General features: G+C 45.3%; 1 protein-coding gene and 3 non-coding genes across 4 annotated transcripts; 1 reads left to right on the top strand and 3 right to left on the bottom strand.

Moving 5' to 3' along the window:
- The first annotated feature begins 7,977 nt into the window (after positions 1-7,977).
- Positions 7,978-10,057, top strand: LOC137335668 (zinc finger protein 84-like). Its single transcript, XM_068000957.1, has one exon. The coding sequence runs from the start codon at positions 8,367-8,369 to the stop codon at positions 9,708-9,710; it is 1,344 nt and encodes a 447-aa protein (XP_067857058.1). The 5' UTR covers positions 7,978-8,366; the 3' UTR covers positions 9,711-10,057.
- A 4,200-nt stretch (positions 10,058-14,257) lies between these two features.
- Positions 14,258-14,350, bottom strand: trnay-gua (transfer RNA tyrosine (anticodon GUA)). Its single transcript has 2 exons — positions 14,314-14,350; positions 14,258-14,293 (listed from the first exon to the last, which is right to left on the bottom strand). It is a non-coding gene; the product is annotated as a tRNA-Tyr (tRNA).
- A 3,590-nt stretch (positions 14,351-17,940) lies between these two features.
- Positions 17,941-18,033, bottom strand: trnah-gug (transfer RNA histidin (anticodon GUG)). The gene is made up of 2 exons: positions 17,997-18,033; positions 17,941-17,976 (listed from the first exon to the last, which is right to left on the bottom strand). It is a non-coding gene; the product is annotated as a tRNA-His (tRNA).
- Positions 18,034-21,623: 3,590 nt separating this feature from the next.
- Positions 21,624-21,716, bottom strand: trnay-gua (transfer RNA tyrosine (anticodon GUA)). Its single transcript has 2 exons — positions 21,680-21,716; positions 21,624-21,659 (listed from the first exon to the last, which is right to left on the bottom strand). It is a non-coding gene; the product is annotated as a tRNA-Tyr (tRNA).
- Between the last annotated feature and the right edge of the window lie 1,367 nt (positions 21,717-23,083).

A 23,083-nucleotide genomic window follows, 5' to 3' on the forward strand; every position in this document is an offset into this window, starting at 1 on the left:
CCGGGTTAAATTCCATTTGCCACTGTTCCGTCCATCTTGTGTGTGTCAATTGCTTCAAGTGAGACATGACACACCTGCGTTGCCTTGCACCTTTCCAAGGTCGCCAACATTTAAAGTGTCAGGCAGCAGATCTTTTCCAAATCATGACAGAAATGGCAAGAAAACTTCATGCAGACTTTGATCAGCGGCACGACTTTCGAACAGGAGGCATTTTACAGAAGGCAAGAAAGTGCATTGTGTATCGCTCTTATGGGTTGTAAAATTGAAGAATGATGGGCTGCTGGTTGTTCTGGCAGGAGCGGTGAAATTGCTTAGGCTGATCAGGAGCGAGCTTTGTGCTCAGTCAGGGGAATTTGGTTGGTGCTATTTTGAACAACACCAGGAAAGTCAAGTTCCCTGATCGGGAATCAAACATGGTGCCGCGGCGGCGAGAGCACCGAGTCCTCAGCACTGGACCACCAGCGAATCCGCTGCAATTTTCATTCAAGCAAACAGACCAATACTGCCTTTCCGACTTGTCCCTTTGAAACTCACGTCACTTTCGTCCCAGACAAGTTGCTCGCACAAAATGGAATTTGCTGTTAGAACATGAAAGACTTGTTCAGACAACGACAGCACCAAGTGCGGGTCGGCAGGTACATGAAATAGAGAGTGAGGGGAAATATTACCACAAGCTGCTGGTGGAACTGTTTCCATTTCCAAAACGCACGCACCGAATCAGTGCAGCTCCTGGGAAAGGTGCAAGGCAACGCAGGGCTGTCATGTCTCACTTGAAGCAATTGACACACACAAGATTCTGCCATCACCTGCCATCTCCTTCTGTTTCTGTCACTACTTTATCTCCAGCTTCCTCTGCTCCTCCAGATGCCGGTGAATTAGATGTTCAAAGCAAATACTGCGACTTAACGAGAAAAAAACCTTAACTGGAAAGCAGGAAAGGGGGAGAATGATGCTGGGTGTTGAGAGACGATGGATTTTGCAGACACCAGGATAAATAGACACAACGGCCTCATCTCCCTGCATCTTCGGATACTGAATATCTTAATGCAAAGAGATGTTCTCACTGCCCCAGGCCCATTATCTCCAGTCGCATCTCCCACCAATCTTGCCTATGTTGCTTCGCTGTGAAATTGTGCAATTTTTCACACTGGGATTCCATTTGATGAAAACATTGCTGTGATCAGCTCGTGTTGTGAAGGAGATGGAGCACAAGGAGATACATAAAAACCTAATGATATCACTGCCTCTTCGGACACTGTGAGCTACAGTTAAAGCTGTGCAATATTTAAAGTGTCAGGCAGCAGGTCTTTTCCAAATCTTGACACAAATGGCAAGAAAACTTCACGCAGACTTTGATCAGCGTCATGACTTTAAAAAAGCCGGCATTTTATACCGGCATTCCACACTCTGGACCTTGACCCTTCCCCTGGGATTCTCACTATGAACAGGTGGGTTTTGTTTTGAGAAAGGATATCCCAGCTCTCCACCTTAAAAGGGACACGGACAGGACCAGATGGGCTGAATGGCACTGGTTTAAGCCATCACTGCAGTGCCTAGAAACCCTGCTCAGTAAGATCTGTGAGTGTTGGATGGGACAGTGTAGAGGGTGTGGAGAGAGCCGCGCTGTCCCTGCCTTGGGAGAGTTTGATGCGACAGTGTAGAGGGAGCATTACTCTGTGTCTAACCTGTGCTGTCGTTATCCTGGGTGTGTTTGATAGGGCAGTGCTGAGGGAGCTTTACTCTGTATCTTACCCGTGCTGTACCTGCCCCAGGAGTGTTTGATGGGACAAAGTAGAGGGAGCTTTATTTTGTATCTAACCCGTGCTGTACTTGCCCTATGAGGGTTTTGTGGTACAGTATATGTAACCCCTGCTGTACCTGCCTCGGAGTGTTTAATGGCAAAGTAGGCAAAGTAGAGAGGATCTTAACTTTGTATATAACTAGTGCTGTACCTGTCCTGGGAGGATTTGATGGTACGGTGTAGAGGGAGCTTTACTCTGTATGTAACCCGTGCTGTACCTGTCCTGGGAGTGTTTGATGGTACAGTGTAGAGGGTCTTTACTCTGTATCTAACCCGTGCTGTACCTGTCTGGAGAGTGTTAACACTGGGTGCTCACCTCGATGAGAACAACATTTAACCAGAAGATGATAAGATAAACCCATCTGCTCCTCGCCTGTACACAGACATTAGGAGACATTGAGTGTCCCTAACACATTTAGACAATGCCCATAATCAAATTTTGAACACTACCCTGAGATCTCCCCTTACCGTTCTTTGATCTATGAAAAGAGTCCCAGTTTCTCCAGTCTCTCCTCATAACTAAAGTCTCTCGTCACTGATATTTCACATTTCAGTGAATCTCTTCTGCGCTCTCTCCATGGCCTTGACATTTTCCCGAGTGTAAGATCCCCAAAACTTGACACAATATTCTAACCGCAGCCTAACCAATAACTTGTACAGGTTTACATGGCCTCTGTCCTTTTGTGCTCTATACCCCTATTTGTAAAACCGAGGATCACATGAATTTTTTCAACCACTTGATCAACTTGACCTCCCACTTTTAAAGGTTTGTGTATCTGAACACTTCGCAGGCTTTAGAAATATTAACATAACATGGCTAAAATACATTGACATTAAATGTCTGATATAATGTGTATTATGGGAAAGAGAAGTTTAATCTGAGTTCGAAACTCAAACAGGCGCTTGACTGCAGGCAGGTCGCCATGGCAACACTAATCAGCCATTCCATTCCACACAATCGGCTGGTTGGAATCTCTAATCCGATAAGGGGAAGGAACAGGACTTTTTCTGTTATTAACCATAATGTAAACCTAAACCAGAGTGAGCAATATAGTAGATCAGATTGTAATGTGTGATGCTTATTTAATGAATATAAAATTTTATCTCCTGATGTCAAGCATCATACAGGGTAAGATAAGGCAGAAAAGGAAAGCTCATGTCAGACACCGAGAGCTCAATAATACAGAAAGCCTAGAGGAGTATAAAAAGTGCAGGGGTGAAATTAAAAAGGAAATTAGGAAACCAAAGAGAGGGAATCAAAAAATATTGGCAAATTAAATCAAGGAAAATCCAAAGATGTTTAATAAATACATTAAGAACAAGAGGATAATGAAGGGAAGAGTAGGGACTTTTAGAGACCAAGAAAGGAACCTATGTGTGGAGGCGGATGATGTAGGTATGGTTCTTAATGAATACTTTGCTTCTGTCTTCACAAAAGAGAGGGATGGTGCAGACGTTGTAGTTAAGGAGAAGGAGTGTGAAATATTGGATGCGATAAACTTAGTGAGAGAAGCAGCATTGAGGGGTTCAGCATCTTTGAAAGTAGATAAATCATCAGAGAGGGATGAACTGTATCGCAGAGTGTTAAAAGAAGCAAGGGAGGAAATAACGGAGGCACTAACCATCATTTTCCAATTCTGAGTGGATACAGGCGTGGTGCTGGAGGATTGGATGACTGCTAATGTTGTACTATTGTTTAAAAAGAGACCGAGGGACAGATCGAGTAATTACAGGCCAGTCAGTCTAACTTCGTTGGTGGGCAAGTTTAAGAATCAATTCTGAGGGACATGATAAACCATCACTTAGAAAGGCACGGAGTAATCAAGGACAGTCAGCGTGGATTTGTTGTGGGAAGGTCGTGTCTGACTAACTTGATTGAATTTTTTGAGGAGGTAACAAGGAGAGTCCATGAGGGTAATGTATTCGATATAGTCTACATGGATTTTAGCAAGAGTTTTGACAAGATTGCACATGGCAGACTGGTCAAAAAAGTACAATCTCATGGGATCCAAGGCAAAGTTGCAAGTTGGATCCAAAATTGGCTCAGTGGCAGGAAGAAAAGGGTGATGATCGACTGGTGTTTTTATGACTGGAAGGCTGTTTCCAGTGGGGTTCCGCAGAGCTCAGTACTCGGTCCCTTGCTTTTTGTGATGTTTACTAATGATTTGGACTTAAATGTAGGGGGCTTGATCAAGAAGTTTGCAGATGATACAAAATTGGCCGGATGGTTGATCGTGAGGAGGAAAGTGAAGGAAGATATCAATGGACTGGTCAGGGAGGCGGAAAAGTGGTAAATGGAATTCAATCCGGAGAAGTGTGAGGTAATGCATTTGGGGCCGGCAAATAAGGCAAGGGAGCACAAATAAATGGGAGGATACTGAACGGTGTAGAAGACGTGAGGGACCTTGGAATGCATGTGCACAGATCCCTGAAGGTAGCATGACAGGTAGATATGGTGGTTAAGAAGGCATGTGGAATACGTTCCTTTATTAGCCACGGCAGAGAATATAAGACCAGGGAGGTTATGCTGGAACTGTATTAAACAATGTTTAGTCCACAACTTGAGTACTGTGCAGAGTTCTGGTCACCACAATACAGGAAGGGTTTAATTGCACTAGAGAGGGTACAGGGGAGATTTACGAGGAGGTTGCCAGGACTGGATAATTTTAGCTATGAAGAAAGATTTATAGGCTGCGATTGTTCTCTTTGAAACAGAGGAGGCTGAGGAGTGATTTAATTGAGGTGTACAAATTTATGTATGGCCGAGATAGAGTGGATAAGAAGGACTGATTTCCCTTAGCAGAGAGGTCAGTAAACAAGGGGCAGGGCATAGATTTAAAGTGATTGGTAGAAGGATTATTGAGGAGCTGATGAAAACATTTTTCACCCAGAGGGTGGTTGGTGTCTGGAAGTCACTGCCTGAAAGGGTGGTCGAGGCAGAAATCCTCAACTCATTTAAAAGGTACCCGGATATGCACCTGTCGTGCCGTGACCTACAAGGTTATGGACCAAGTGCTGGAAAGTGGGATTCGGCTGGGTGGCTCATTTTCGGCTGGCGCAGACACGTAAGGCCAAATGGCCTCGTTCTGTGCCATAAATTTTCTATGATTCTATGATTCTAATTAACAGTAAACAGGGTAGTTTAGGGTTCATGAGAACACGACTGAAGAAAAGTAACTGCTGGGAACCAAGCAATGTGTCTTTGTAAACCACAGATTAGGGAAGTTCCAGCTTCACTGACAGAGATGGATCACAACAGGGTGTAAAAGTGAGGGGCTACTGATGTAAGGGGCAGTTGGGACTGGAGACACCGGAGATCAAGCTCAGGGCGTCCGTGGTTCCATCCAGAGGACTGATCTCGTCTACACGGGGGATTTGCATGTTTACTCTGGTATGGTCGAGGGAAGAGAGTTTGCTCATATATTTCTTAATGAGGCTTTAATGTTGCTGACTCTCAGACTTGTTAATTAATAAGACAATGCATTAGTTTGAACCTTCCACCCCTCAGTCTCCCCGCTCCACTACTTTTAAACTTTGACCATTTAGTGCACATATCATCTAATTTTTCTTCCTCTCAAAACGCATAACGTCACATTTCTCTGCATTACATTCCACCTGGCCCATTTACTATCCCGTGGACGTCACAATGAAGTCACTGACACTCCTTCACAATTGCCCCAATTTTGGCGTCATCTAGAAATTGTCACCTTGTGTCCCACATACCCAAGCTCAGAACATTCTCTATATTGAGAAGAGCAATGGTCCCAACACTAACCCTGGGGGACAGCACTGTTTACATCCCACCAGTCTGAAGAACATCCATTAACCACTACTCTCTGTTTTCTGTCCTTTACACAACTTCCGATCCAAATTGCCTCATTCCCTTTAATACGGTAAGTATTAATTTTATCAACAAGCCTCCTGTCCGTCATCTCACCAAACACCCTTTCGCAATCAATGGGCACAACATTCACTGCATTTCCTTTATCAGTAGACTTGAGTTATCTCAAATGATCCATGTTGGCTGTTCTTAATTAATGTGTTTTTCTAACAAATGTTGAAATGTTTGCTCCACCTCATCTGGTTTCATCTGTTTCAAGACGCAACAGAAAGGTCGAGTTGTCTCCTGGAGTTTAAGATAAATTAGGTTTTAAAAATTATGTTTCAGACAATGAGGGACGTCTGGGCTGAGACCGCCCATTCGGTGCCGCAACTCCCACCCCTCACACACTCCGATTAGTTGGAGGATCAACTCACCCCTCACCCCTCCAGTCAATTTCCGCTCCTCCTTTTGGTCTGGAACTCTCCTTAATCACCAGGGCGGGATTAGTGTTGAGACTGACATCCTCAGGTGCAGTTCGAAAATAAACATTAATTGAACCCGTCAGTTGCAACATTTAATAACACGAAATTAATAAAAGTTACCTTAAAAAATATTTTCTGGAGTTCACCAAAGTGGTGGTGCGTCTACACTGTGTGTTTGTGCCGGTTTAAATGGCACAAAGAGCTGGGGTTTCAGTTTATTTTATTATTCTTGATCCATACGCGCTCTCTCTGCATCCAATGTCTTTGCTTTTCGGCCTGATATTAAGATCATTAATGGCGGCTGCATCACCCAGCATGCAGCGCGTTGCAGATTGTGCCCTATCTGAATCAGTGGAGCACAGTGCGCCGGCGCAGTCTGACTCATTATCGGGCAGTGAGTCCTGAGCATGCGCGGCCAGTCGAGGCTGCGGGAGGAGCGCGTTCGGTGCAGGTGAGAGGATCGGAGCAAGAGGATCAATAAACCCCGGGCCCGGGTCCGGGCTCAGGCCCAGGCTCAGGCTTCACAAACCCCGAGTGCGGCCCCAGACCCGAATATAAAACAGTGAACATTATCCCCCCTCACTACCCGCCGGTTTCCGGTTTCTCCCGTTTCGCTCCGGACCAACTCTCAACAATAGGCCGCGGCCCCGCGCCTGCGCGGTGTAAACTGGGAATTCTCAGGGAGCGTCTGTAAATGAAGGAGAAATGGTGATCGGTCAGGGAGTGTGTGTAAATGAAGGAGAAATGGTAATCGGTCAGGGAGGGTCTGTAAATGAAGGAGAAATGATATTCGGTCAGGGAGCGTCTGTAAATGAAGGAGAAATCGTGATCGATAAGGGAACATATGCAAATGAGGGGGAAATTGTGATCGGTCAACGAGCGTTTGTAAATGAAGGAGAAATGGTGATCATTCAGGGAGCATCAGTAAATGAAGGAGAAATGGTGATCAGTCAGGGGGAGTCTGTAAATGAAGGAGAAATGGTGATCATTCAGGGAGCATCGGTAAATGAAGAAGAAATGGTGATCTCTTTTTCTTTCGTCATCCAGGGAGCTCCAGCTTTGGATGCTATTCCTTTCCTCCTCGTGGGAATCTGTCTACTCTCGACCAAACCCACTCCTCCTCGAAGGCCTCCCACTGTTCAATTACTGTTTTGTTGCCAATTTTTGATACCAATCCACCTGGACAAGATCCCTTTTTAACTCATGAAATTAGCCCTCCTCCAGTTAAGAATTTTCACATTTGACTGTCCCTTGTCCTTTTCCATAACTGTTCTAAACCGAATGAGATTATGATCACTGCTGCCCCACTGAAACATGCTCCACCTGCCCCACTTCATTCTCCACATCGAGCCCACTGCTGTACTCGCATTCACTCTCTCACATTCACTCTCTCACATTCACTCTCTCACATTCACTCTCTCACATTCACTCTCTCACATTCACTCTCACATTCACTCTCTCACAGTCACACTCTCACACTCACTCTCTCACACTCACTCTCTCACACTCACTCTCTCACATTCACTCTCTCACATTCACTCTCTCACCCTTTCACTCATGGTTTAGTACCACTGAAAGATGATTTGATGGGTTTGGATTTCAGCACAGGGAGGAGGGAGAGTTAATGGGACGGGGATTTACAGCTTTGAGGAATAAGAGAGGAAAGAATGTTCCATAGAACGACGAGTTATCTGATCTGAATTTTTATCCTGTACTTACAGTGATAACTTTTATAATCTCCTTTCACAGGTTATTAGAAGGGGAGGATTTGCAGACAGGAAACTCAAACCAAAGACCACGTCAAGATCTGACAGAGTCACTCGATTCATCAGGACCTGAATATCATCGGCCTTTGAATGTGGAAGGAGAAATGTTTGTCTGTTCTATCTCTGGGAGAAGATTTCAAACATCAGTGTGAGTGGAAAAGCACCAAGACACACACACCCGAGTGAGAGTGTTCCAGTGCACTGACTGTGGAAAGAGCTTTAACCAGTTACATAGCCTGAAAAAACATCACACCATTCACAGCGGGGAGAAACTGTATACGTGTTGTGTGTGTGGACGAGGCTTCAACTGATCGTCCAACCTGGAGAGACACAAGGTCACCCGGACCACGGAGAAACCGTGGAAATGTGGGGACTGTGGGAAGGGATTCAATTACCCTTCACTGCTGGAAATTCATCGACGCAGTCACACTGGGGAGAGGCCGTTCACCTGCTCCGTGTGTGGGAAGGGATTCACTCAGTCAGACAGCCTCCTGATGCACCAGCGATTTCACTCTGATAAGCGACCTTTTAAATGTTCGGACTGTGAGAAGAGGTTTAAAAGCAAAAGTAATCTGCTGACACACCAACGCATTCACACTGGGGAGAGACCGTTCATCTGCACCGTGTGTGGGAAGGGATTCACTCGGTCATCTCAGCTTCTATCACACCAGCGAGTTCACACTGGGGACAGCCCATTCACCTGCTCCGTGAGTAAGAATAGATTCACTCAGTCATCACACCTTCTGCAACACCAGCGAGTTCACACTGATGAGAGACCTTTTAAATGTTCTGACTGTGAGAAGAGGTTTAAAAGCAAAAGTCATCTGCTGACACACCAACGCGCTCACACTGGGGAGAGGCCGTTCACCTGCTCCGTGTGTGGGAAGAGATTCACTCGGTCATCCATCCTGCTGGCACACCAGCGAGTTCACACTGGGGAGAGGCCGTTCTGCTGCTCCGTGTGTGGGAAGGGATTCACTCATTCATCATACCTTGTGCAACACCAGCAAGTTCACACTGATGAGAGACCTTTTAAATGTTCTGACTGTGGGAAGAGATTTAAAATCAGAAACGAACTACTGAGACACCAACGAACTCACACTGGGGAGAGGCCGTTCACCTGCTCCGTGTGTGGGAAGGGATTTACTTGGTCATCCACCCTGCTGAGACACCAGCGAGTTCACACTGATGAGAGACCTTTTCAATGTTCTGACTGTGAGAAGAGGTTTAAAAGCAAAAGGAATCTGCTGTCGCACCAACGCACTCACACTGGGGAGAGGCCGTTCACCTGCTCCGTGTGTGGGAAGGGATTCACTCAGTCATCCACTCTGCTGACACACCAGCGAGTTCACACTGGGGAGAGGCCGTTCATCTGCTCTGTGTGTAAGAAGAGATTCACTCATTCATCACACCTTCTGTCACACCAGCAAGTTCACACTGATGAGAGACCTTTTAAATGTCCTGACTGTGAGAAGAGATTTAAAATCAGAAACGAAATGGTGAGACACCAACGCAGTCACACAGGGGAGAGGCCGTTCACCTGTACCTTGTGTGAGAAGAGATTTACTCGGTCATCCAACCTTCTGTCACACCAGCGAGTTCACTCCGATGAGAGACCTTTTAAATGTTCTGAGTGTGAGAAGAGATTTAAAAGCAAAATTTATCTGCTGACAAACCAGCGCACTCACACTGGGGAGAGGCCGTTCACCTGCTCCGTGTGTGGGAAGGGATTCACTCGGTCATCCACCCTGCTGAGACACCAGCGAGTTCACACTGATGAAAGACCTTTAAATGTTCTGACTTTGGGAAGAGATTTAAAATCAGAAACGAACTGCTGAGACATCAACACATGCCCATTGGGGAGAGACCGTTCACCTGCTCCGTGTGTGGGAAGGGATTCACTCGATCATCCCACCTTCTGAAACATTAACTTGTTCACACTATTGAGTGACCTTTTAATTCACTGACTGTGAGAAGAGCTTTAAAAGCAGAAATGAACTGCTGACACATCAACACATGCCCATTGGGGAGTGACTGTTCACCTGCTCCGTGTGTGGGAAGGGATTCACTCAGTCATCACACGTGCTGAGACACCAGCGAGTTCACATTTGACTGCAGGGGTTGGATTCTGCTGTTAATCACATCCAGGACTGAACCATGTTCATTCTGACAGTTAGGGTTTGTTTCTTCTGATGTCAATAACCCCTATAACTGGGCTGGAGTTTAATATTCTGGATATCTATTAAATAAATCAGATTTGTTTTTAACACCTTGTTGTAGATTTTAGTCTTTCCCACCTGACTGTTCAGCATCACCTGACTGGAGCTCAGAAAGGACAATCTGGGGGGAGCAGAACTTCAGCCTGGACACAGTCCTTCAGGGCCACACTGAGAGGGGCAAACGGCACTTTGGTCTTTCTCATCTCTCTTCACTGACAGCAAAGTCGCCGTGCGGAGTCCAGTCTAAAAATGACTGTGGTAATTATTCTATGAAGATTTAACCTGTTTGTGTGACAGTCCTGAGTCTACTATTTAAGGCAGGCGTTAACTCATTTAAAATAAACCCGTTAAAAATAAATGATTTAAAGTCTGCATCAAAATAGCAGAGGGAGGAGTTCACAGGAGCCAGTTAACTGCTGGTACAATTATACAACAGTCATTCGATCTCCAGATAAAGAAGGACCTGCAGTGTGTTTCCAGAATTCACGGTTTTATTGCTGTGTGCGTGTTAGACACCAGGATCACTAAAAATACACGAAGCGGACCATCCACAGGATGGGGGCGATCCCGACAGTTACTCTGGGATCACTCCCACTGCGGAACTCCACCACTGACCCTGCTGAAGGTTGCAGGCTCAGGGAGTGGGGCCTCCAGGAGTGGACTGCAAGATAGCTGACAAATATATGCTGAGGTACCAGAGGAATCCTTACTAAGGAACCGTCTGGGGTTTTACTTGTCAGTGTGGGTCCAGCGGTGAATGATTCTTGACTCCCCGAACTGTCTTACAGTCAGATCAGGATGAATTCAGTTGACAGGAGAATTGGGACAAATATCACCCACAATCGAGGGAGACACAAGCAGCCATTAGAGAAGCTCAGAGATCTTTGAAAAGAAGATGGTGCACAAATGTGCTAATAATAGCAAATGCCTTTCCAGCTACGTCAGGATTCAGAAGACCATTAAAGATGGTTTAGGGCCACTGAAAGACAGTTCAGGGCAGATTCCCAGGCTATGGCAGAGCTGTTAAATGACTATTTCTCATCAGTCTACACTCCTGTAGATGATGCTCAGATTCCAGCTGTGGGATGTGCTGTCAACAATAACATCATAAATATTAAAATAGAAATGGACGTGATCTTGGATAAAATATGAAATCTTAAAATAGGTTTAGCTCCAGGTCCAGATGATATTCACCCCCGGGTGTTTAAAGAGATGGGACGGGTGCTCTGTGAGCCCCTTGCCTGTATCCTCAACAGCTCAATAGAGTCAGCGATAGTCCCCTGTGATTAGAAGGTAGCTCACATAGTTCCAATTTTCATTATGGGGGACAAAATTGAACAGCAAAATTGAAGTCAATGGGAATCGGGGGAATACTCTCCAGTGGCTGGAGTCATACCTGGCACAAAGGAAGATGGTAGTGGTTGTTGGAGGCCAATCATCTCAGCCCCAGGACATTGCTGCAAGAGCTCCTGGGTCCAACCATCTTCAGCTGCTTCTTCAATGACCTTCCCTCCATCATAAGGTCAGGAATGGGGATGTTCACTGATGATTGCACAGGGTTCAGTTCCATTCCCAACCCCTCAGATAATGAAGCAGTCCGTGCCTGCATGCAGCAAGACCTGGTCAACATCCAGGCTTGGTCAGATAAGTGGCAAGCAACATTCGCGCCAGACAAGTGCCAGGCAATGACCATCTCCAACAAGAGAGAGTCTAACCATCTCCCCTTGACATTCAACGGCATTACCATCACCGAATCCGCCACCATCAACATCCTGGGGGTCAACATTGACCATAAACTTAACTGGACCAGCCATTTAAATACTGTGGCTACAAGAGCAGGTCAGAGGCTGGGTATTCTGCAGCAAGTGACTCACCTCCTGACTCCCCAAAGCCTTTCCACCATCTACAATGCACAAGTCAGGAGTATGATGGAATACTCTCCACTTGCCTGGATGAGTGCAGCTCCAACAACACTCAAGAAGCTCGACACCATCCAGGACAAAGCAGCCCGGTTGATTGGCATCCCATCCACCGAGCACCAATCACACATCCCACCACAAGATCTTTAATATCCCGTCTCATACCCGGCCACCATCTCATTTATCCGAATTTTTCCTCCATATCTTCCCATTTAGGGTGTCCGCCTGCATTAGAGCCACGGATCCACTGCATTTCTGAATCGAATTGGGAACCTCTTGAAGTAAATCACTCTTCTCCTCACAGTTTATTTCCTCACTGTTCACTGCACTTTCAAGTTTGGAAATTGTGCCCTGTATACCCAGGTCCAAGTCATTAATATATATCAAGAAAAGCAGTGGTCCCAGCACCGACCCCTGGGGAACACCACTGCGCACCTCCCTCCATTCCGAAAAACAACTGTTCACCACGACTCTCTGTTTCCTGTTATTGAGCCAATTCTGTATCAATGCTGCTACTGCCCCTTTTATTCCATGGGCTTTAATATTGATGACAAGCCCATTATGCGGCACTTTATCTAACGCCTTTTGAAAGTCCAAACACACCACATCAACTGCATTGCCCTCATCGACCCTCTCTGCTACCTTATCAAAAAACTCTATCAAGTTAGTTAAACACAATTTGCCTTTCACAAATCCGTGCTAGCTTTCCCGAATACTTGTCCAAGTTACTGCTAATTCTATCCCGGATTATCGTTGCTAGAACTTTCCCCACTACCGAGGTTAAACTGACTGGTCTGTAGTTGCTGGGTTTTATCTTTCACCCTTTCTTGAACAAGGGTGTAACATTTGCAATTCTCCAGTCCTCTGGCATCACCCCCATATCTAAGGATGTTTGGAAGATTATGACCAGCACCTCTGCAATTTCCACCGTTACTTCCCTCACTAACCGAGGATGCATCTCATCCGGACCAGGTGACGTTTCTACTTTAAGTCCAGCCAGCCTTTCAAGTACCTCCTCTTTATGAATTTTTAGCCAATCCAGTATCTCAACTACATCTTCCTTTACTGACATTCTGGCAGCATCTTCTTCCATGGTGAAGACAGATGGAAAGTATTTATTTAGTACCTCTGCCATGCTCACTGCCTCACAATGCTACTTCCTCACTATAATTGTGATGAGTGGTGCAATGGATAACGCATATGATTATGGATTAGAAAGCAAGAGGTTCGATTCCTACTTGGTTTGGGAATTTTTTTGCAAACTGTACATTATTTTATTGCTTTCAATACCTTGCAAACTGTCCAACTTGGTGGTGCTGCCTGGCTCCAGACCTGGTAAGTGCCTTCTCAGTGCAGCAAGCAGTGCATCAGTGTCATAATCTGAAGGTCCTGAATTCAATCTTCAGAGAAGGCATCAGGGATTACAAAGCTTTTTTTCCATCTCTCACCTCATCTTTCCATCTTTGGTGCAGAGCAAAATCAAGAACTTTTGCTGACTGCAGCCCATCAAAAGATGTTCTGCCCCTTGACCTCTCTGTACTCAAACACACAGTAAAGTTTAGGAAGTACATGGGCTATGGACTCGCTGACAACACTCTTCTTTCTGTATAATTGCACCAAGACAATCGGTGAGTGGAGAATATAATCAATGATCCCACTACTTCTCACATGACAAGTGAGCGCTCTACCAGTTGAGCTAATTCCTCGTTTGCTGTTTGTAAATCGTCCTTCACAGTTCCCGCCTCGCACTCGCCTCCAAGCTGCTCCACGACCAGCAGAGAAATCTTGATTTGGGTTGCCGCTCCTTGAATATATTAAATAATTTGCTCCAATCGGCGTTATCGAGCATCAGCAAGTGAGGAACAGCAGAACGGGAAGCCGCAGTAATCATGAATGATGCTGAGAAGAGCCCGAGCCTGCGGAAGGAAGACGAGGTCACCGGAAAGCAACGGCCGCCCGAGCTTGAGGGAGCAGCGTCAGCCCTGTCTGACTGACTGATCGAAGACCTTTTTGCCTGAAATTGAGGGCGATTTGAAGTGTTGCTGCTCAAAGGCACTCCCTGCTGGTGAGCAGAGGCAAATGCTCGAGTGAAACAGCCGTGCTCGGGCACACACAGAGAGCTTTAAGGTTTGAGAAAGGAAAAGTGGTGTCCTGTGACTCAGTGGCAACATGTTAATCTGTAAACTGCCGTTAAAGTTCAGAGAGCGACCTTGAGGTAATTGCTGCTTATTCCAAAAGCACACTCACTCCTTCGAGCCGGAATTGAACCAGCAACCTAAGGATTACTTCAATTGTTTAATTCACTACAGTGCTCCGCTCTACCAGCTGAGCTATCCAAGGGAAGTGATACAAAAAATTGTCTTTGGTGATTGTTCACCGTGCGCCTGTTGACATGTTCAGACTCGTGGAGTCCGGAGCTGATCGAAGACTTATTTTGCCTGAAAGTGAGAGCTGAGTGTTTTGAAGTATTGCTGCTCAAAAGCACTCCCTGCTGGTGAGCAGAGGCAAAACAGCCTTGTTTGGGCAGACACAGAAAGTTTTAAAGATTGAGAAAGGAAAAGAGGCGTCCTGTGCCTTCCTGGCAACATGTTAATCTGCACGTTGACTGTAAAGTTAAGAGAGCGACCTTGAACTAATTGCTGCTTATTGCAAAATCACGCATACTCCTTCGAGCAGGAATTGAACAAATGACGTAAGGATGACTTTATCTTATTTTCCACGACAGTCTTGTCGCGCTACCAGCTGAGATATCGAAGGGAAGCGGCAAAAATATTTCACTTTTGTGATTGTTCACCGTGCACCTTTGACACACCCGGACTCGTGGATTCCAGTGCTCATGACTGAGGCTGACTCGGTACCTGCTCATACCGCAGCGCTGTGGGAATGTGAGCTGCTCTGTGTTCTCCGCAGCCTGGGCCAGTGACACAATGAATAATGTGACTGATTATTGATCTGGAGATTTTGGTTTTAAGTTTACGGAGGGTGTCAAGTGGAAGGCCGGGCCTGGAGAGCATTGGAATAGTCGAGTCTAGAAGCAAACAAAGGCACGGATGAGGGTTTCAGCAGCAGAACTTCATTCTGGCAGTTGGGATTTGTTTCTGCTGATGTTAATAACCGCTATAACTGGGCTGAAATTCAATATTCTGGATCTATGTCAAATAAATCAACTTTGTTTCAAACGGAATGGTTCAATTACTTGCTGAATTCAAGATAAGAGACTAATTGATGTCCTAATTACCGATTATTATGCCTATTCTCCTTTCTCACTGCAGATTATTTCAGCTCGCATACCTTCAATTACTCTCATGGCCAAGTCCCAGTTCCCCGGTCCTTCCTGATTGCCTTATCCAGCCTTCAGATCCATGGAAGGTATCGGTAATGTACCCGGGATCACTAAACACAAAACCCAGTCTGTGAATCACTTTCAGCTACTGGACTTATCGTGTGTCCCACAGCATCTCTCTCACCTTCAATGCGTGAATAGAGCATCAGGCCTGGAAATCTCGTCTTCAATTTAAATACACTCATCAAATGTATTTAACAAAATACAAACAAGTAAACACATCACGGACCAATAATCCAGCACTAAATTCAAAGGAGTAAGTCTGTTATCAAACTCCTTGAGTGGACAGAATAAAGAAAAATCCCAACTCTAAGATTCCCTCGAATCCTTTGCAAATACCTTACAAATCTTGACAATAATCAACAAGTCTAATTTAATGTTGACCTTTATCTTGAGTGGGGTTGGAATACAGAAGTGATGCTTCAGTTGCAAAGAACCTCGGTCAGACCCCATCTGAAGAACTGGGCACTGAACCGAGAGAGAGATCAATCGGCCTTGGGAAAGAAACAGTGCAGATTCACCAGAATGATGCCGGGGTTAAAAGGATTAAATTATGAGGATAGGTGGCATGAACTTTGTTTTTATTCCCATGAGTTTGGAACATTGAGATGTGATCTCACTGAGGTGTTTAAAATAATAAAGGTATACAATAAGGTAGATACAGAGAAATTATTTCTTCTGGAGGGGGAATCCAGAACAAGTCAGTAATATATATCAAGAATAGCAGTGGTCCCAGCAACGACCCCTGGGGAACACCACTGTATACCTCCCTCCATTCCGAAAATCAGTCATTCACCACTGCACTCTGCTTCACGTTATTCAGCCAATTTTAATCAATGCTGCTACTGCCCCTTTTATTCCATGGGCTTCAATCTTGATGACAAGCCTATTATTCGGCACTGTATCAAACGCCTTTTGAAAGTCCATACACACCACATCAACCGAATGGTCCTCATCGACCCTCTCTGTTACCTTGTCAAAAAACTGTATCAAGTTAGTTAAACACGATTTGCCTTTAACAAATCTGTGCTGGCTTTCCCTAATCCTTGTCCAAGTGACTGCTAATTCTATCCCGGATTATCGTTGCTAGAACTTTCCCCACTACCGAGGTTAAACTGACTGGTCTGTAGATGCTGGGTTTTATCATTCACCCTTTCTTGAACAAGAATGTAACATTTGCAATTCTCCAGTCCTCTGGCATCACCCCCATACCAAGGGATGTTTGGAAGATTATGGCCAGTACCTCTGCAATTTCCACCGTTACTTCCCCCAGCAAAGTAGGATGCACCCCATCCGGACCAGGTGACGTTTCTACTTTAAGTACAGACAGCCTTTCAAGTACCTCCTCTTTATGAATTTTTCGCCAATCCAGTATCTCAACGACATCTTCCTTTACTGACACTTTGGCAGCATTTTCTTCCTTGGTAAAGACAGATGCAAAGTATTTATTGAGTGCCTCCGCCATGCCCACTGCCTCCTATTGCTACTTGCTCACTCTATCCTGGGCCAGTGGTGCAATGGATAACGCATTTGACTAAAAATCACAAGATTATAAGTTCGACTGCAATTAGGCTTGGATTTTTTTTTTGCAAACTGTGCATTACTTTATGGCCTTCAATACCTTGTAAGCTGTCCTACTTGCTGGTGCTGCCGGGCTGCATACCTGGTAAGTGCCTTCTTAGTGCAGCAAGCAGTGCATCAGTGTCATAATTTGAAAGTCCTGAATTCAATCTTCACAGAAGACATCAAGGATTACGAAGCTTTTTTTTTCCATCTCTCACCTCATCTTTCCATCTTTGCTGCAGAGCAAAATCAAGAACTTTTGCTTGCTGCAGCACATCAAAAGATTTGCTGCCCCTTGACCTCTCTGCACCCAAACACACAGCGACGTTTAGGAAATACATGGGCTATGGACTCACTGACAACACTCTTGTTTCTCTATAATTGCACCAAGACAAACGGTGAGTGGAGAATATAATCAATGATCCCACTACTTCTCACATGCTAAGTGACAGCTTTACCAGTTGAGCTAATTCCTCGTTTGCTGTTTGTAAATCGCCCTTCACAGTTCCCGCCTCGCACTCGCCTCCAAGCTGCTCCACGACCAGCAGAGAAATCTTGCCTTGGGTTGCCGCTCCCTGAATATATGAAATACTTTGCTCCAATCGGCGGTATCGAGCATCAGCAAGTGAGGAACAGCAGAACGGGAAGCCACAGTAATCATGAATGATGCTGAGAAGAGCCCGAGCCTGCGGAAGGAAGATGAGGTCACTGGAAAGCAACAGCCGCCCGAGCTCGAGGAGCAGCGAGAGCCCTGACTGACTAACTGACTGACTGATCGAAGACCTTTTTGCCTGAAATTGAGGGCGATTTGAAGTGTTGCTGCTCAAAGGCACTCCCTGCTGGTGAGCAGAGGCAAATGCTCGAGTGAAACAGCCGTGCTCGGGCAGAAACAGAAAGCTTTCAGGTTTGAGAAAGGAAAAGTGGTGTCCTGTGACTCAGTGGCAACATGTTAATCTGGGAGGTGCCTGTGAAGTTCAAAGAGCGACCTTGAGGTAATTGCTGCTTATTCCAAAAGCACACTCACTCCTTCGAGCCGGAATTGAACCAGCGACCTAAGGATTACTTCAATTGTTTAATTCACCACAGTCCTCCGCTCTACCAGCTGAGCTATCGAAGGGAAGTGATAAAAATTGATGTCTGTGGTGATTATTCACCGTGCGCCTGTTGACATGTTCAGACTCATGGACTCCAGTGCTGATCGAAGCCTTCTTTCACCTGAAAGCGAGAGCTGAGTGTTTTGAAGTATTGCTGCTCAAAAGCACTCCCTGCTGGTGAGCAGAGGCAAAACAGCCTTGTTTGGGCAGACACAAAAAGTTTTGCGGCTTGAGAAAGGAAAAGAGGCGTCCTGTGCCTTCATGGCAACATGTTAATCTGTAAGGTGCCTGTAAAGTTAAGAGAGCGACCTTGAACTAACTGCTGCTTATTGCAAAATCACGCATACTCCTTCGAGCAGGAATTGAACAAATGACGTAAGGATGACTTTATCTTATTTTCCACCACAGTCTTGTCGCGCTACCAGCTGAGATATCGAAGGGAAGCGGCAAAAATGTTTCACTTTGGTGATTGTTCACCGTGCACCTTTGACACACCCGGACTCGTGAATTCCAGTGCTCATGACTGAGGCTGACTCGGTACCTGCTCATACCGCAGCGCTGTGGGAATGTGAGCTGCTCTGTGTTCTCCGCAGCCTGGGCCAGTGACACAATGAATAATGTGACTGATTATTGATCTGGAGATTTTGGTTTTAAGTTTACGGAGGGTGTCAAGTGGAAGGCCGGGCCTGGAGAGCATTGGAATAGTCGAGTCTAGAAGCAAACAAAGGCACGGATGAGGGTTTCAGCAGCAGAACTTCATTCTGGCAGTTGGGATTTGTTTCTGCTGATGTTAATAACCGCTATAACTGGGCTGAAATTCAATATTCTGGATCTATGTCAAATAAATCAACTTTGTTTCAAACGGAATGGTTCAATTACTTGCTGAATTCAAGATAAGAGACTAATTGATGTCCTAATTACCGATTATTATGCCTATTCTCCTTTCTCACTGCAGATTATTTCAGCTCGCATACCTTCAATTACTCTCATGGCCAAGTCCCAGTTCCCCGGTCCTTCCTGATTGCCTTATCCAGCCTTCAGATCCATGGAAGGTATCGGTAATGTACCCGGGATCACTAAACACAAAACCCAGTCTGTGAATCACTTTCAGCTACTGGACTTATCGTGTGTCCCACAGCATCTCTCTCACCTTCAATGCGTGAATAGAGCATCAGGCCTGGAAATCTCGTCTTCAATTTAAATACACTCATCAAATGTATTTAACAAAATACAAACAAGTAAACACATCACGGACCAATAATCCAGCACTAAATTCAAAGGAGTAAGTCTGTTATCAAACTCCTTGAGTGGACAGAATAAAGAAAAATCCCAACTCTAAGATTCCCTCGAATCCTTTGCAAATACCTTACAAATCTTGACAATAATCAACAAGTCTAATTTAATGTTGACCTTTATCTTGAGTGGGGTTGGAATACAGAAGTGATGCTTCAGTTGCAAAGAACCTCGGTCAGACCCCATCTGAAGAACTGGGCACTGAACCGAGAGAGAGATCAATCGGCCTTGGGAAAGAAACAGTGCAGATTCACCAGAATGATGCCGGGGTTAAAAGGATTAAATTATGAGGATAGGTGGCATGAACTTTGTTTTTATTCCCATGAGTTTGGAACATTGAGATGTGATCTCACTGAGGTGTTTAAAATAATAAAGGTATACAATAAGGTAGATACAGAGAAATTATTTCTTCTGGAGGGGGAATCCAGAACAAGTCAGTAATATATATCAAGAATAGCAGTGGTCCCAGCAACGACCCCTGGGGAACACCACTGTATACCTCCCTCCATTCCGAAAATCAGTCATTCACCACTGCACTCTGCTTCACGTTATTCAGCCAATTTTAATCAATGCTGCTACTGCCCCTTTTATTCCATGGGCTTCAATCTTGATGACAAGCCTATTATTCGGCACTGTATCAAACGCCTTTTGAAAGTCCATACACACCACATCAACCGAATGGTCCTCATCGACCCTCTCTGTTACCTTGTCAAAAAACTGTATCAAGTTAGTTAAACACGATTTGCCTTTAACAAATCTGTGCTGGCTTTCCCTAATCCTTGTCCAAGTGACTGCTAATTCTATCCCGGATTATCGTTGCTAGAACTTTCCCCACTACCGAGGTTAAACTGACTGGTCTGTAGATGCTGGGTTTTATCATTCACCCTTTCTTGAACAAGAATGTAACATTTGCAATTCTCCAGTCCTCTGGCATCACCCCCATACCAAGGGATGTTTGGAAGATTATGGCCAGTACCTCTGCAATTTCCACCGTTACTTCCCCCAGCAAAGTAGGATGCACCCCATCCGGACCAGGTGACGTTTCTACTTTAAGTACAGACAGCCTTTCAAGTACCTCCTCTTTATGAATTTTTCGCCAATCCAGTATCTCAACGACATCTTCCTTTACTGACACTTTGGCAGCATTTTCTTCCTTGGTAAAGACAGATGCAAAGTATTTATTGAGTGCCTCCGCCATGCCCACTGCCTCCTATTGCTACTTGCTCACTCTATCCTGGGCCAGTGGTGCAATGGATAACGCATTTGACTAAAAATCACAAGATTATAAGTTCGACTGCAATTAGGCTTGGATTTTTTTTTTGCAAACTGTGCATTACTTTATGGCCTTCAATACCTTGTAAGCTGTCCTACTTGCTGGTGCTGCCGGGCTGCATACCTGGTAAGTGCCTTCTTAGTGCAGCAAGCAGTGCATCAGTGTCATAATTTGAAAGTCCTGAATTCAATCTTCACAGAAGACATCAAGGATTACGAAGCTTTTTTTTTCCATCTCTCACCTCATCTTTCCATCTTTGCTGCAGAGCAAAATCAAGAACTTTTGCTTGCTGCAGCACATCAAAAGATTTGCTGCCCCTTGACCTCTCTGCACCCAAACACACAGCGACGTTTAGGAAATACATGGGCTATGGACTCACTGACAACACTCTTGTTTCTCTATAATTGCACCAAGACAAACGGTGAGTGGAGAATATAATCAATGATCCCACTACTTCTCACATGCTAAGTGACAGCTTTACCAGTTGAGCTAATTCCTCGTTTGCTGTTTGTAAATCGCCCTTCACAGTTCCCGCCTCGCACTCGCCTCCAAGCTGCTCCACGACCAGCAGAGAAATCTTGCCTTGGGTTGCCGCTCCCTGAATATATGAAATACTTTGCTCCAATCGGCGGTATCGAGCATCAGCAAGTGAGGAACAGCAGAACGGGAAGCCACAGTAATCATGAATGATGCTGAGAAGAGCCCGAGCCTGCGGAAGGAAGATGAGGTCACTGGAAAGCAACAGCCGCCCGAGCTCGAGGAGCAGCGAGAGCCCTGACTGACTAACTGACTGACTGATCGAAGACCTTTTTGCCTGAAATTGAGGGCGATTTGAAGTGTTGCTGCTCAAAGGCACTCCCTGCTGGTGAGCAGAGGCAAATGCTCGAGTGAAACAGCCGTGCTCGGGCAGAAACAGAAAGCTTTCAGGTTTGAGAAAGGAAAAGTGGTGTCCTGTGACTCAGTGGCAACATGTTAATCTGGGAGGTGCCTGTGAAGTTCAAAGAGCGACCTTGAGGTAATTGCTGCTTATTCCAAAAGCACACTCACTCCTTCGAGCCGGAATTGAACCAGCGACCTAAGGATTACTTCAATTGTTTAATTCACTACAGTCCTCCGCTCTACCAGCTGAGCTATCGAAGGGAAGTGATAAAAATTGATGTCTGTGGTGATTATTCACCGTGCGCCTGTTGACATGTTCAGACTCATGGACTCCAGTGCTGATCGAAGCCTTCTTTCACCTGAAAGCGAGAGCTGAGTGTTTTGAAGTATTGCTGCTCAAAAGCACTCCCTGCTGGTGAGCAGAGGCAAAACAGCCTTGTTTGGGCAGACACAAAAAGTTTTGCGGCTTGAGAAAGGAAAAGAGGCGTCCTGTGCCTTCATGGCAACATGTTAATCTGTAAGGTGCCTGTAAAGTTAAGAGAGCGACCTTGAACTAACTGCTGCTTATTGCAAAATCACGCATACTCCTTCGAGCAGGAATTGAACAAATGACGTAAGGATGACTTTATCTTATTTTCCACCACAGTCTTGTCGCGCTACCAGCTGAGATATCGAAGGGAAGCGGCAAAAATGTTTCACTTTGGTGATTGTTCACCGTGCACCTTTGACACACCCGGACTCGTGAATTCCAGTGCTCATGACTGAGGCTGACTCGGTACCTGCTCATACCGCAGCGCTGTGGGAGTGTGAGCTGCTCTGTGTTCTCCACAGCCTGGGCCAGTGACACAATGAATAATGTGACTGATTATTGATCTGGAGATTGTGGGTTTCAGTTGACGGAGGGTGTCAAGTGGAAGGCCGGGCCTGGAGAGCATTGGAATAGTCGAGTCTGGAAGCAAACAAAGGCACGGATGAGGGTTTCAGCAGCAGAACTTCATTCTTGCAGTTGGGATTTGTTTCTGCTGATGTTAATAACCGCTATAACTGGGCTGAAATTCAATATTCTGGATCTATGTCAAATAAATCAACTTTGTTTCAAACGGAATGGTTCAATTACTTGCTGAATTCAAGATAAGAGACTAATTGATGTCCTAATTACCGATTATTATGCCTATTCTCCTTTCTCACTGCAGATTATTTCAGCTCGCATACCTTCAATTACTCTCATGGCCAAGTCCCAGTTCCCCGGTCCTTCCTGATTGCCTTATCCAGCCTTCAGATCCATGGAAGGTATCGGTAATGCACGCGGGATCACTAAACACAAAACCCAGTCTGTGAATCACTTTCAGCTACTGGACTTATCGTGTGTCCCACAGCATCTCTCTCACCTTCGATGCGTGAATAGAGCATCAGGCCTGGAAATCTCGTTTTCAATTTAAATACACTCATCAAATGTATTTAACAAAATACAAACAAGTAAACACATCACGGACCAATAATCCAGCACTAAATTCAAAGGAGTAAGTCTGTTATCAAACTCCTTGAGTGGACAGAATAAAGAAAAATCCCAACTCTAAGATTCCCTCGAATCCTTTGCAAATACCTTGCAAATCTTGACAATAATCAAC

The sequence above is a fragment of the Heptranchias perlo genome, chromosome 20, assembly GCF_035084215.1.
Source record: "Heptranchias perlo isolate sHepPer1 chromosome 20, sHepPer1.hap1, whole genome shotgun sequence".
Lineage (NCBI taxonomy): Eukaryota > Metazoa > Chordata > Chondrichthyes > Hexanchiformes > Hexanchidae > Heptranchias > Heptranchias perlo.

Bases quoted from the DNA above. Each gene is read 5' to 3' on its own strand.
- LOC137335668 (XM_068000957.1), top strand. From the start codon at position 8,367: ATGCACCAGCGATTTCACTCTGATAAGCGACCTTTTAAATGTTCGGAC.